The 16,169-nt window shown below is 37.5% G+C and overlaps 1 protein-coding gene across 1 annotated transcript in view; it reads left to right on the top strand.

The window, feature by feature from the left end:
• LOC108695679 (adhesion G-protein coupled receptor V1) overlaps positions 1-16,169 on the top strand; it is a 208,008-nt gene that overhangs the window by 179,287 nt on the left and 12,552 nt on the right. Inside the window, exon 85 of the mRNA XM_041568538.1 lies at positions 15,061-15,218. Within this exon, the coding sequence (XP_041424472.1) occupies positions 15,061-15,218 (158 nt within the window). The remainder of the gene's footprint in view (positions 1-15,060; positions 15,219-16,169) is intronic.

Raw genomic sequence — 16,169 nt, 5'->3', positions numbered from 1 at the left:
TGCGAAACTGTTTTGCGAATATTTTATCCGCCACCAAAGTTGTGGCGTAATTGAGTCGCAGAGTGTGCTCATAAATATTGGCAATTTGTGAATTGTGACATATTTAAAAAGCTGCTATAGACATTCGCATTGTGAAAAAAAAATTCGCAACTCTGTTTGCACCCTCTTATTCAGCTTTATAAATATAACCATGCACAGGGCAAATATATTCACTTTGCGAACCAATCTCCCCTGCCCATTGTGTTATTTTCATGGTACAGAACAGTCATTTACACTGGTTAATTATCTAGGGTAAAAAAAAATGACTCCACTGTAGATCTCAGATGTTTTTTTCAATTTCAGCTTGCAGTATAAATTGTCAGCCATGGGACAACTTTTCATATTGGCCAGACCTGCTATATTTTAACTGCATGTAATCATTGTAGCAGTGGGTATTCTCAAGACATTCTCCATTTGTCTGCTTGCCTGACCCTTTCTCTTCTTACTGGATTATGCTAGATCAGAGACATTCAGGTTTCATATTGTCTACTGTGTAGCCATCATTTTAGATTTACAGAATATTACATAAATACGTCAACGGTGAAGGTAAAGTGGTAGTCTACAGGATTGAAACATCCCCAGTTATTTACACTGCAATAAATTAAATATTTCAAACAGGCCGAGCATTTGATGACCTATAAACTAACAACAAAACATATAAAAAATACCTTTTAGGATCCCTTTGAGCAAAAAAGGGCAGATTACTATTATTATTATTATTTACATGTATTTATATAGCGCCAACATATTGCGTACGGTAAGCTGTTTTGCCATTTTGAAACACATTAGCAATACAAAAAGCTCACATGTGATAGTGACATTCTATTTGATAAATAATTTGATATAAACGTTATTTCCCCGGGGCCCCTCCCTGTACGTTGTGCAACTCTGCTGCTGACGCTGCTGCTCTAGGCTGAAGGGAGATGACATCTTTCTGATGGAGGTGAAGATAGATTTACAGCCTATGTTAAATGCAGTTCTCACATTAATCTATCCATTTTATAGCAACAGTTGAAGCCCTAACACAAAAATATCACATTGTTTTAACTGTTTGTCAGAGTCTAGTCTGTGAGACTATGTGATAGGAACCTTAGATTTGAAGCTTTATTGGGGCAGACAAGATGTGAATGTGAACAATCTATGTAAATTACTACCTGGCTATATACATAAACAGTTGAGCTCCTGGGTAGAGATGTGCAAATTTCTCTCATTTTGATTCGCAGAAAAATTCACGAATTTCGCAAGAACGGTGAAAAATTCTGTGAAAATTTGACACAAATTAAAGTCAATTGGCACCTCGGAATTGTCACCAGCATCGGAATTGTCACTATCGTTGAAAAATTTTGATGTTGGCGAAAATTCACTGCAATTTCACAAATTTATTTGCTGGAGGCGAAACTCAATAATTTAATAATTTAATAATTTAATAATCACTGCTCCTGGGAAATGTGATTTTTTTTTTTTTTACAAATAACTGCAGAAACCAGTGAATGCTTACGTGAAATATAATCCCATAACAAAAAGCCAGATGGGGACATGGGTTGGTAAGTAATGGAGCATGGTTCGACAGCTCCCATCTTAAATCAGACAGTAAATGGAATTCCCATAGCAGGGACAACAAAGGCAGGGTTCTTTTCTCATAGCCTGTATAAGCATATACCAAATGCTGTAACTTTATGGGAAATTTAGAAGAGACAAGTTTGTGTTTTTTCTCAGTGTGGTAGTGCTGCTCAAAAATGACTGCTGTTGGAGGGGATTCAAATTTTATTATAATTATACCCCTGGTTGTATTTACACCTTTTAAAGCACTTACGACATTTTTATATATATATATATATATATATATATATACATACATACATACATACATACATTACAAAAAACACCCCTTGCACAGGTTAAAGCAGTGCATGTTGAGCCAGTAACACAAAAATGAAACACAACATATTTGTGCCTTTTCCTTTTGGTACCATGATATGTGATATATTAATTGAGCCACCTGAGTGAGAAGTCACAGCCTTTGTATCTTAACCAGCTCTGAGCTTTACAATATCTGCTTAATTTGACCTTTAAGGTGACTCTAGCATGGGCTGGGGCTGCACAGTCACATCCAGAATGCAGTCAGCACAGCTTGTTCCCTGCTGGTTTGGTCTACATTCAGTTGCTATGGATCCTTTATCAGATATGAATGTGTGAAGGAATATATATATATATAAATATATATATATATATATATATATATATATATATATATATATATATATATATATATATATATATAATATATATATATAATATATATAATTTTTGAGCTGTTACTTTATTTTAGGGATGAATTGAATCCAGGATACGGTTTGGGATTCGGCCAGGATTCGGCCTTTTTCAGCAGGTTCGGATATGCAAATTAATGGCGGGAGGAAAATTGCATGACTTTTTGTCACAAAACAAGGAAGTAAAAAATGTTTCCGCTGCCTACCCCTAATTTGCATATGCAAATTAGTATTTGGATTCGGTTTGGTATTCGACCAAATCTTTTACGCAAGATTCGGGATATCGACAGAATCCAAAATAGTGGATTTGGTGCATCTTTATTTATTTGTTAATTTTGATTATCACCCTTGTACAATGCAGTTATTGAGCTAATACTTATATAAGTGTTTGTATAAATGTTAATTTGCATTGTAAGCTACATGCTAACTGTTTGCAAGATATTTTTTCATGGTTAACATGATCTGTATGAGTACTGGTATATTTCTGGGTGACTGTGCTTTACCTTACTCTTCTGATGTGCTGTGATATGTTCTACTGCAAATGTCATGTTCTTATAACGGCCTAAATATAGTTTAGGTGTTTCGTCAGCAAAACCCAGAGTTGCTTACTAACCAGAGTTATTTTGGGAGAATGACATCACGGCAATCTGTCAAAAATATTGAATGTTGCAGGTACAGTTATAAAACCACAACGGGTCAAAACAGTGTTGGGCTGTTCTGCTAAATGGGGAATTTTCATTTTCTTTTGTATTCAGGCCCTGAAACAGCAGAGCCATTTACAGCTGCTACGATAGGAACACACACAAAGCGAACATTTGTACATTAGCTCCTTGGCACAGTATGGTGGCAGTGAGAAGGACTGTACCAGCTCGACAGGATCAGCATAATATAAAATAGTGATGTTGGGTGTTAATCCAATTTATTAGTAGCCAGCAAAGTGACAAAAGATCTGCAATGTCACACAATGGGCAATGGACATTAAAGATGCACCCTGTATTCTGATTGGCTGGGCACATTCTTTTTAAAAAAAATGGGAGTAGTAAGAAAAAAGAGAGGAGTGCTTCCCTAGCTTTAATTCCATTCCATTTCTTTCTTTTTTTTTTTACTTAAATATATTTTTTAATGTTATTGTATTTATTAAAATGTGCAGGCATCAAGGATTACAAATACAATTAAATATAGAACCATAGAACAACCATGAACTTAAGTAATGTTGCTCAGAAGGTGCTATATGGGAGTATTAAAGGGGGGTGGGCCCCTTTATATCGCCAGGGTGGTGGTGGGGCCCAGATACAGTATATAGTATCCGGGGGGTTGGAATGCAATGTTATGACTTTAGCTTTCAATAAACCTGATAATAGGTTTACATACAATGTCAACAAGTTCTGTCAAGGTTTGAGGACCTTTACATAAACATTTTTATTTCCAGAAGAAACAATTGTCTAGAAAAACATTTTTTAAATAATTGGAATGTTTCAAAGGCTGAACTGTTTATTAATTCAGACATAAATAACCATGGAATCTGTATTTTTGAGCTGCAAATGTGGCGTGTGGGTGTGTGATAGCTGAATTCTAAATAAGGAATTCTTCTGGATTTAATATTAAATCGCACATTAGCCATTATACAGAGTTGGTAAACCTACATAGTAGTAAATTATGTTTGCCAGATCATTTTTGTGCAGAAAGAACCCATTGTAGCAGAGAAACAAAGTCACTGCATAAATATAAATATATGTGTGTCAATTCATTTATCTTTTAAAAAGCCAGGAATAACTCTCAACTATTGGCTTTTTTTTTGCAATCTTACACACTTTAAACAAGGCTTCCTAAGAGCCACAACTAAGTACTATTAAGTACCTGTCTAGGGCTAACCATCATGGTTGTCTTGCTGTGTCCATGGCCATTGCCTATTAGTGGATGCTGAGAGTAAGTACTACTAGAGAACCTAGCGAGTATCTCATGCCAAATACTTACAGCAGTCTCGCACGGCAAGTGTCTCAGCTGACACTTGCCAAGGTAGGGGCAGCATAACTGTAACACACAGTATGGTGTGTCTTGAGACAATAAGGGGTGGATTTATCAAGGGTCAAATTTCAAGGTGTTGGGAGTTTTTTTAAACTCCTATCAACTCGAAATTCTAATAAAAAAAGACCAACCGAAATTTATTAAAAAGAAAAAATCTAATTTTTTAAATTCGAGTTAATAGGCTGAATTTGATCATTCAAATTGAATACAGATCATATTCGATCTATTTTGATTCAAAGTATTTTTTAAAAAAGTCCACCAAATGACTCCAAATAGGCTCTAGGAGGTCCCCCATAGGCTAAAACAGCAATTGAGCAGGTTTTAGATGGCGAATAGTCGGTCTAATTTTTAAAGAGACCGTACATGATACATTTTGATATTCTAATTTTTGACTTTTTTTTCAAATTTGAAATCGAATTTGGACTATTCCCTAGTCAAAGTACACTAAAATTAGCTCAAAATTCGAATTTAACTTTTTTTTTGATAAATCTGCCCCTAAGAGTATACTATTTGAATTTTTCTTAAAAAGTTTTTTTTAGTTGAGGTAGGGAATGCTGATTCAAATTAGAAATCCTTTATCCAGAAAACTCTAGGTCCCATGCATTCTGGATAATAGATTGTATACCTAACCTGAATGTTTCATATACTGTTCATTGGTCCATGATTTTTTCATTCCTTCTTTGGAGCAGAACACAGCTTTCATGTTTTACATGTTGTATCCATGTGTGTGTGTATATACAACCGTGATAAACTTTGACCTGAGCTGTTTGCTTTGCAAATTGTGCCAGGTGAGTCCTTACAAGAAAACCACACCTGCAACAAAGCATATTCCTGTTAGTGCACAAGCAGTGTTTAATTATATTTAAAGGGGTTGTTCATCCTTACATTAACTTTTACTCTGATGTAGAGAGTGATATTCTGAGACAATTTGCAATTGGTTTTAATATTCTTGGGGGTTTTTGAGTTATTTAGCTTTTTATTCAGCAGCTCTCCAAAATGCAGTCAGCAATCTGGAGGTCCAAATAATTCTAGCAACCATGCATTGATTTGAACAAGAGACTGGAATATGAATAGGAGAGGGCCTGAATAGAAAGATAATACAACTCATAAAAAGTAGCAATAACAATACATTTGTAGTCTTAAGGTGGCCATCGACTTAAAGATCCGCTAGTTTGGCGTCATCGCCAAACGAGCGGATCTTTCCCCGATATGCCACTAAACTGCGTGGCTATATCGGGGTAATTCGAGCGTTCGGCCGTATGGCCGAACGATCGAATTACGATGCGCCAAGGGACTCCGACGGGTCGGTCGGGTAGAAATCCAACCTTCCCGATCGATATCGTGGCCAGATATCGATCGGGATGACCCGTCGGAAGCCCCCATACACGGGCAGATAAGCTGTCAAATCGGTCCAAACGACCGATATCGGCAGCTTTATCTGCCCGTGTATGGCCACCTTTACAGAGCATTTGTCTTTTTAGATGCCCAATTTAAAGTGACCCCCCATCTGAAAGCTGGAAAGAGTCAAGAAGGCAAATGATTAACAAAAACTTTAAAAAAAATAATAAATCAATGGAAAACTCTGTGTAACTTTCTGGTGCTGTATAAATAAATAGATGATGATAAAGGCAAAAAGATTTAACTTGATGTTAAAAAATAAAGTGTCAATAAAGAAGAGAGCTCAGAGCAGGGTGCAAAGTTTAAAATATGAGTAAAAACTGCCATGTGTGTTGCACATTTGCACCTGGCCCTGCACTTTGCTGAATGGGCTCAAGTCTCTGCATTGGGCAGTGATGTACTGTATTCATAAGGGGTGTTGGTGGGTGTTGATGGATATATAGGGGTGCTAGACACGTGATTAGGGAGTGTTGGCAGGTGCTCTGTGCGATGGAACGTTAGGGCAAGCAGTAAGTACAGGGCTTTATTGTGACCACCCTCACTGTGCTTTGCTGCTTGTACCAGATTTTTAATATGACGTGAAGCAGAGATCATAGATATTCCCTTACTGTGAGTGCTTTGGGATTAGCATTATATAAATGGACTGATGTATAACTATATGATAGAAGAAGGGCTGTATGTATCTTGAGGGTGTCCCTGTTCCCAAAATCAATATGCCGGCTCTCTACACAAACCCAGTTCTTCTCGCCTTCTTATCCCTATGACTTTGGAAATCCTTCAACATGATTGTCTTAATATAATTTTCCTGGACTAGGTGCAAAATAGTGTGGACAACCTCCAAGTCCAAGAAAACATAATTATTATCATATCATTGTCCAAAGACAAAGAAAGCATTGTGCTTTTGTTGAGAGAAAAAGTCTCTCCCAGAAAAGAATGTGCTCTGTAGCGCTGAAATCTTTCCCCAAGAGCGGGGGTTACACAATAACTTGGCATGTTTGTCTCAGTGTCTCACTTTCGGTATAAACAAGTCTGAGAGAAACAAGAATCACCTCGGGTATTCGTTATTTAACTTTGCTCGGCAACAGTGGGAGCAGATCCAGCCAATGAGAAGCCTCTCTCAAGTTGCTCTGCTGGTGATTAGCTTGGGTGACTTCCTGTTTATCATGCTGCAAAGTCAAATGCTGATACCAGACACCTAGGTAACCATCTCCAGGAATCACATTTATCCAACAAGGGACAAACCTTTTTTACGTTTGAATCATTTAGTTTTTGCACCCAAAAACAATCCTGAATTATATATATATATATACTGTGTATATATATATATATATATATATATATATATATACAGTATATATATATATATATATATATATATATATATATATATATATATATATATATATATATATATATATATATATATATATATATATATATATATATAGCAAATTTGAGTACAGTGCACACGGATAACCGAAAAAAGGAATGCCTGTGTGCTGGTTACATGTGTCAATAGTCATAGGCAAGAGAGAAAAACCGCACCAACAGGTCTTTATACAAAAATAGAAAACCTTTTATTCAACGTTTCGGCTCGACTGCTGGAGCCATCTTCAGGAACAAAAAAATTGTGCATACCACCAAACAAACTTAAATAAACTGGGGGTTTTTAAGTTTGTTTGGTGGTATGCACGATTTTTTTGTTCCTGAAGACGGCTCCAGCAGTCGAGCCGAAACGTGTATATATATATATATATATATATATATATATATATATATATATATATATATATATATATATATATATATATATAATGGTACATTTTTGGGATTTGCAGAATACACAACAACTGTCATTTAGCCCTTTAGGCAGGTCATGTTTATAGATATCAGTGGGCTACAGGACTCATGTCCTCAAAACTTGTGGACGTACAGGAGACCTTGTGTTTTTACATATTAGCATTTAGGGGGGCAGATTGTCCTTTTAGTTGGATGAGAAATACTTGTAAGCCATTGGAAAAATATCAGTTTATCTTTATATAAAATAATATTAACGTATTACTTAATAACATAATTAACATACACATTAAAGGACACGCAGTGCCATTCTCAAGCTTCATTACAGTAAATGGAGTTAGGTATTTTTCAGCCTGAACAGAATTGGTATTATGGTTCTCCCAATAGAAGACTTGGGGCATACCCCAAAGAGTCATTAATCAGCCTCCACTGATGAATGATTGCCATCTAGAGCTACTATGTCCACAGAAACTGTGCACAATGTCCAACATAATGTGGCTAGAAAGTGTATAGTCACACAGTAACGCACAATAATGTACATTGTAATAGGGATATTGCATTCACTGTATTCTTACATGACTGTTGGTTGGTCAACTACTGATCATATGGATCCCGAAGTAAAAGTCAAAACATAAAGAATATTCAAGATATTATACAGAAGGTAGACATCATTGGAAAAACAACAAATGCAGTATGACATTTTGAAATATCCTTAAAGGGCCAGTTTTGAATTGTGAAACAAATAAACATATATAAACATTGGTTCTTTTAAGGTCATCAGTAAAATGGCAAACAAGTTAAAACTGTAGGTTAGATTTCCTATAATTAATTTCCATTTGGAGTCAACATGTTGTGCGCCAGCCCATTTCCCTTAGGTTATTTTCTCAGTTTGTCAGGCCATGCATTACCTCCCTAAGCAGGCAGGCACACATTCTACTTTATACAAGGCTTGAAGAATTTGTTATTCATAACACAGTAAGCCAATACCTGGGTCAGAACAAGCTGTTGCATTTTCATTTAGAATGTAAACATACCACTGCCGACTACTTGTTGAAAGGATTAGGAGGATTTTGTTGCACAAACAACCAATATAGGAAGGGTAATAACTTAACCTCAGAGAGCAAATAACAATATAAAAAATAATTCCTTAATCTGTGGAACTTCGTTTTTCTTTTTTTGGGTTATGAACTAATAATACTTGTTGGTGCACTAAGTTCGACATGCATATGAATACTGTATATCTGACAATGATACCAACATGTTCCTTTAATGTTAAGAACTATGCCAAATGTTGGCTGATTTTATTCCAGAATCCCCACCACCCACAACTCCACCACCACTTACTGTAATCAGAGGGCTCCAAGATCTAACGGCACAGAAGCTGGTTTAGTCAGCAAAGTTCAGATGGGGATGGTGGGATGCAGACCGTGTAGTAGAGTCCTGCGCGGGTCCATTTTTTGAAACCCGGACCTGCAATCCACAACCACATTCTTACATGATTGGACCCGCTACCTGACCCTCAAGTACCTTATCCGCAACCCTCTGACCATCAAGAATCAGGAAGTGCTGTCATTGTAAACTGGGATTGACATCATCGGAAGTAGATGTGATCAGAAAAATTGTTAAAATCGCTATTGAGAAGACCGGCGGCCTAACCCGCAAACCTGCAGAACCGCCGGCCTGCATCTATACCGCACCCAGAACTTCTACCTGCAATCCGCAGGGTACCGCAGGTTTTTGTGGGTAACCCGCGGGTACCCGACCCACTGCAGGACTCTACCGTGTAGCAACAAAACAATGAAGGGTAGGGGGCACACTGGAAGTCATATCAGGTCAGACAAAAAAGTTGAAAAGGAACAATACTTTATTAAACAATCATCTCAAGCCTTAAGCATTTCATCATAGGCGCCTATGACTAAGTGTCAGATGTCTTAGTTGGTATGAAGAACAATGTACTGTTAAATTATTAGGAAATCACTATATAATATGTAAAAGGAAATCATTTATAAAAATTTGGATTATTAAGATAAAATGGAGTCTCTATGGGAGACTGTTCTACGGATAATGGATCCCATACCTGTATATTATTATTTTAATATAGATGTTTTCTGTATCTGAGCAGTGTATTATTTATGATAGACCTAGGTTGTCTCTCAGAATACTCAGTTTGCTCAGTTTATGTTGGGCACATTAGAATGTGCCCAAGGCAAGGAGTGATTGGAAATCCTAGATAACCCAGTGGGCCTTGGTCCTGTTGAGTTTCACTGGCCCGAGCATGTTGGAAGATTTTACCACACAGCAGAAGTGTTACGAAATGCGTAAGGCTTGAGATGATCATTTAATAAAGTATTCTTCCTTTTTTTGGTCTGACCTGGTATGGCTTCCAGTGTGCCCTATACCCTTCATTGTTTTGTTGCTACATGGTATATATCCGCTACCTTGAGCTGAGAGCCTGGGGCTGGAGCACCTGGGCCATCCCTCTACTACCTCTAGTTTTTACTAGCAGGATTATTTATGATAACCATTTATTTTTTCGAAGATGGTGAGATGTAGGCTGCAATACATTCTCCAACCTATTGAAAGGTTGCATTCCACCCAGTTTTAAATGCACTGCTGAATTAATGCAGGGCTGACTGCCATAGCCCCCCAATAACACAGGAAGATACAACACCAAAACCACAGGCCTCTTTTGGAAGTGATTCTGATGATTATCATCATTTCTAGAAATGTGTAAATATCACATTAAATCTCTATGTCCTAATCTAAAAAATAAACATATCTACTATATGGCAAAAATCAAACGTTTCATACATAGGATACATACATATAATTAATGGGATATTTTATATTACCTAGAAAAGGAGTTTACATTAAGATGAACTACCGTATATACTCGAGTATAAGCCGACCCGAGTATAAGCCGAGGTACCTAGTTTTACCTACGAATACTGGGAAAACTTATTGACTCTAGTATAAGCCTAGACACAACTACAGCCCTGTCTCCCAGCAGCGCACATTCTGCCAAAGCGACCCCCCCCGGCGATCAACCGAACTTCTTTGCAAAGTTGATGGTGACAGAGAATTGCCAAACGGATTACTGTGTGCATTGTCCCACTGTCCCACTACCATGTGCAGAGGGTGCTGTTTGATATTGGTAGTCACTGTTATTCTTTCATACAACCAACAGATGGCGCTGTGTGATATTGCAGTCACGGTTATTCTTTCATACAACCAACAGATGGCGCTGTGTGATATTGCAGTCACTGTTATTCTTTCATACAACCAACAGAGGGTGCTGTGTGATATTGCAGTCACTGTTATTCTTTCATACAACCAACAGATGGCGCTGTGTGATATTGCAGTCACTGTTATTCTTTCATACAACCAACAGATGGTGCTGTGTGATATTGCAGTCACTGTTATTCTTTCATATAACCAACAGAGGGTGCACTGTTATTCTTTCATATAACCAACAGAGGGCATTGTGGGATATTGCAGTCTCTCCCCAAGTGTACTGTTGGTATAGGAATGATTAAAAGTGACTGCAATCTCAGCTACTCGGGTCGGGTACCGCTGACCCGAGTATAAGCCGAGGTAGACTTTTTCAGCACATTTTGGATGCTGAAAAACTCGGCTTATACACGGGTATTATGCAGTTTATTTTGTAACAAGTTAGCAAAACACCTAAACAGCACCATCCTTGCCTAGAACCCTCACGTGAATACAGCACTGTATTCATTCCTGCCCTTTGTGTGGAGAGACTACATGCTGACAAAAGGAGAAGAAGCAAAGATTGTCCTACACAGGATTCCAATAAGTCACTGACTCAACAAACCTTTGAACTGAGAACATTTAACATGAAACCAATTGGTATTAATGAATACTTTCCTTAAAGCTCAAACCAAAAGATATTTGGATCTGTTTACAGTAAAACAAATGGTCCACATGAACAAGTTTTGTCTGGTTGCTCCAGTGTAGCAGTCATGTTTACATGTAGTGGCAAAAGTACTGTTTAGTTCGTTTCATAGGTGTGTGCCCTGCGTGTGGCTGTGTGCTGACAGTATGCATGCATGGATCATGTTTTCTACAGTTTTGTTACATGTTTAACTTGAATTTTTACAGTAAAATGAATAAGGTTGCAGCCCTCATTTGTTCACTTTGGAGGTTTGAAACATGCATTTAATTAAACGGCTTTCACAATATATTAGGATTAAAGAAAGAGATTGTCTTTCCCGTCCCTAAACTGTTCCCCTATTGTTTTATAAAAGCCATTGTGCAACATACTTAAATCTTTGGTATATTTTACTTGAGACAACAGGCATAAACTAGAGGGTGTTTCTTCACCTCTGCATGTTTAGACATCTGTGGCATGTTGGGCAATTCCTTGTTTCTTTAGATTTATACTTTGACGACTATAATTCAGTGTCTCTAAACCAATTTAATTGTTCAGTATACAGAAATATTTAGTTAATTCCAAAGCATGGCAATGGAGAGATCAACCGATTGTAGAGCATATACTTGTGGAAGAGCTGGGTGCTTTACCAGGAGACCCCTTCCTTGCAAGGGGTCATTTATCAATGCAGAATAATCCAGAAGCACACATTAATTTGAGCTGCATCAAAAGTGATTTTTTTTTAGCCTAGCCTATATATATCTGCAGTAAGGGCAATGTTTTAGGCACCAACATTCAGCTCACTCTCTTAATGAAATGCAGACCATGGACGGCAGGTAAATGCTGCACTCTACTCCTCACCTAGATTAAAAATCCATAAGGAATAGACCACAGCACCAAGAGGCACAGGCACTTGAGTTTCTGAATGACTGTGTCTCCCCTCTCCTGCCCCACATGTATATAGCATGAACTACTATAGTCTGACCTATATTCTTTAGGGCAGGTCTTGGTGCTCTGAAATGGATTGGAGAAACCTGTAGAAATTCCACAAGGCAGAGAGGCAGTGTGCAAAATGCAAACAAACAGCTGCGCTACTTCTGCTTTTTGCATTTTGCCACTGCCTAGGAGGTATCGTGTTGCTACATAAACACCTATCTGGAACTAAGTTGTTGAAACCCGGAAACATAAATTCTGTGGTGCCGGCACTCTCTCCATTCCAGGATAAGAGAATTTATGACTTTACAGTAGTAAAAACTTTATTGTTTCATTCTGGGAAGTCCAGTAATACACATGATCCCAAACATCCAACAACCTTTGTGGCTGTAACCCATTTACCACTCTTATATAGAGTCACCTGCTTTTATCCTTACCCTTTGTTCCTTCAGGTATTTCCATTATACAAGTACATTATTACTATTTTGCACATCCCCTGTAGCAAGGTCACAGAGAACCCTTTAATAATCCATAGGTTGCAGAAATGCCTTTACAGTGGTATCAATGCACAGTAGGTTAGTGTTTGTCATAAGAAAGTAAAATCATTTAACTGGAAGCCACCATACTCCCTGCTTTTATTTACTAAAACTGAAAACCCAGCTTCAGTTTTTGCTCAAACAATGAACATTGTAAGGGGGAAACAAGATTTAACTTGAATTATTGTTACTAGAACAAACATATCTAGTCCAAAGTAAGAAATGCTGTTGCAACACATCAATTACTCGGAAGGCACACTCACCTGAAGCAAAATTATACATTGCTATATGTGCAAATGAGGAACATTAACAGCTTACATATGTTCTGCAGATCAGCTGCATTTTATCATTTCTTTCCACTCAGTATTTATTAGTGGCTAAGTCTAAACCCTTTAACACCATCACCAGCACTGCTTAGTTCAGGTATGGGACCTGTTATCCAGAATACTCGGGACATGAGGTTTTCTGGATAATGGATCTTTCCATAATTTGGATCTTCATACATTAAGGGCCCATTTACTTAGCTCGAGTGAAGGAATAAAATAAAAAAAACTTCGAATTTCGAATGTTTTTTTGGCTACTTCGACCATTGAATTGGCTACTTCGACTTCTAAGCGAACGATTCAAACTAAAAATCGTTCGAATATTCGATCATTCGATAGTCGATGTACTGTCTCTTTAAGAAAAACTCTGACCCCCTACTTCGCAACCTAAAATCTACCGAGGTGCAATGTTAGCCTATGGGGAAGGTCCCCATTGGCTTCCTGCCTTCGAAGTCGAAGGATTTACATTCCGCAGTCGAATATCGAGGGTTAATTAACCCTCGATATTCGACCATATGTAAATCAACTAGAAAATCCTGTAAATATTAAATAAACCGAATAGGCTGGTTTTGCTTCCAATAAGGAGTAATTATATCTTAGTTTGGATCAAGAAGTCACACACATACTCAGCTTTGAGCAACTGTTGAGACACTAAGCTCTAAGCTTATCGCAAATCATGAAGCAGAAAATGAGGTTTGCCTGTAGCTGATGTTAAAGGGCTGATTATTCAATTCTGATGCTAAATGTGCTGGTTTCTGAGCAACCATGTTTCAATAATTATTTACAGCCTCAGCCTTATATAGTGATATTTATATTATATGTAATTAGTATATCGTGTGTTAGTCCCTAAGCTCAGTAAGTGACAGCAGCACAGAGCATGTGCAGTGAATCGGCAGAAAAGAAGATGGGGAGCTACTGGGGCATCTTTACTGCTAAAGGGCTGTGGTTGCCTTGGGTTGGTACAGAAGCCCAGATATAATGTATAACATTTCTGCCCTACTTCTTTAGTTAAGCTTTAGTTCTCCTTTAACCTTTATTTATAGTTGATAGGATAGTCCTTTCTGTTTGCTCTTTGTTGAAGGAGAGTGTGTCTACGGATAGAAGAAAAATCCAAGTCAGGTTAGGGGTCCCAGTGAGTGAGGATTCAGTCGGCCTGAGAGAAAAATGACAGTTACACAGAATAAGACAAAGATCAGCTCGATCTGTGACCTCGCCAAACAACTGGATCTATGTGTTTATGACAGGCTTAAGCCAACATTTGCTTAACTGAGAGAAAAACACAAAGTATTGACTCCTTTTATTGTTTTGTGGCTACTGATGTGACCATTTCAATGAAACATTATAGGAAGTGCTTGTATAACAAAGTGCAATGTTTTGTTAACCATGTTCTTACAATGGAAATCACAAGGATTTATAATTATTGGTGCAAGTAAAACATTTATTTTCTTTCAGTGCTTAGTTATCCTATTTACAAGGGATTATATATAGAGAAATAGTAGCCAATACTAAAATGCAGCTCTGACAAGGAAATTACCAGCTGCCTTCCGTGAACCTTTTTATAACTGCTCCAAAAGAACATTCAAGTTGCCTTTAAATAGATTGCCAATAAAGATTAGAGGCTCAGGTACAGAGCAAACATCTCATCAAGATCTAATAATCCAGAGACACTGCAGGACCAAGCAAAGTCAACATATTATCTAATAATACATAAAAAGAATGTAACAAAAACATTATGTACACTGCCATTTCTGCAGTTATTTGAATGAATACTGTTAGTGCATAGATAATGTTTACTATTATATGAATATGCTCTTGAAAACTGTTTGTGTTGTCTCTGTTTTACACAGGTGTTTTACTCCAAATATCTATGCGGCCCTCTCGACGGCAGGTCTGTTGCCATTAGTTTGCATTGTGGTGGTACTTGTGGTATTCATACATGCTTATCAAGTGACTCAGCAGTGGAAATCATATGATGATGTGTTCAGAGGAAGACCCAATGCCTCAGGTATGGACTTTGGACAAAGTGACACAAGAATACCTCTGACTGTCTAAGACTGACTATTTTTGGCAGACAAATTAGCAGAAGGCCTGATAAGGCCCATCCTCCTCTTTTTGGCTCTGGAGTAAGAGACAATTATATTGATTACTATATAAATAAGGGATCATTTGCCTTCAACATGTTAAGTAGTATGAGAAACATGTTTTTAGGACTCCTTAACTTCCTAAGTGGGGCTTAATGTTAGGGAGTATGATTGATATGATTAAAAGGAATCAATGGGAAAAACACAAATGAGTGTTAATAGGTTATAGATCATAATCCCACAGTCAAACAATGCCACCACTTCATGTAATTTTCTCTGGAAAAAAGGCGCTTGCGAGGGGACATGATTACACTTTACAAGTACATTAGAGGACATTATAGACAAATAACAGGGGACCTTTTTACCCATAAAGTGGATCACCGTACCAGAGGCCTCCCCTACAGACTAGAAGAAAAGAACTTTCATTTGAGGCAACGTAGGTGGTTCTTTACAGTCAGGACAGTGAGGTTGTGGAATGCACTGCCAGGTGATGTTGTGATGGCTGATTCTGTTAATGCCTTTAAGAATGGCTTGGATGATTTTTTGGACAGACATAATATCAAAGGCTATTGTGATAGTAAAAGCTACAACTAGTATAGATATTGGTGTAAATATAGTTGATGTGAGTGTATGGAGGGGTCAGTATGAGTGTTTGTATTTTAATATGGAAGCTGGGTTTCATTTAGAGGGGTTAAACTTGATAAACTTTGGACTTTTTTCAACCCAACTTAACTATGTAACTATGGGGCACCCTAAAATCAAAAGTAGAACCTTTTATGAGTACATTGAGGGCATCATTCAAATTGGTGGACTAGTCACTCAAATGTGAATTAAACCCCAAAAAGTAACTGTGCTAAGGATTCCAAAAGGTATGC

The sequence above is a fragment of the Xenopus laevis genome, chromosome 1L (genome assembly GCF_017654675.1).
Source record: "Xenopus laevis strain J_2021 chromosome 1L, Xenopus_laevis_v10.1, whole genome shotgun sequence".
NCBI classification, from domain to species: Eukaryota; Metazoa; Chordata; class Amphibia; order Anura; family Pipidae; genus Xenopus; species Xenopus laevis.
The sequence above is the reverse complement of the archived record's forward strand: the minus strand, read 5'-3'. Positions and strand labels throughout refer to the sequence as shown.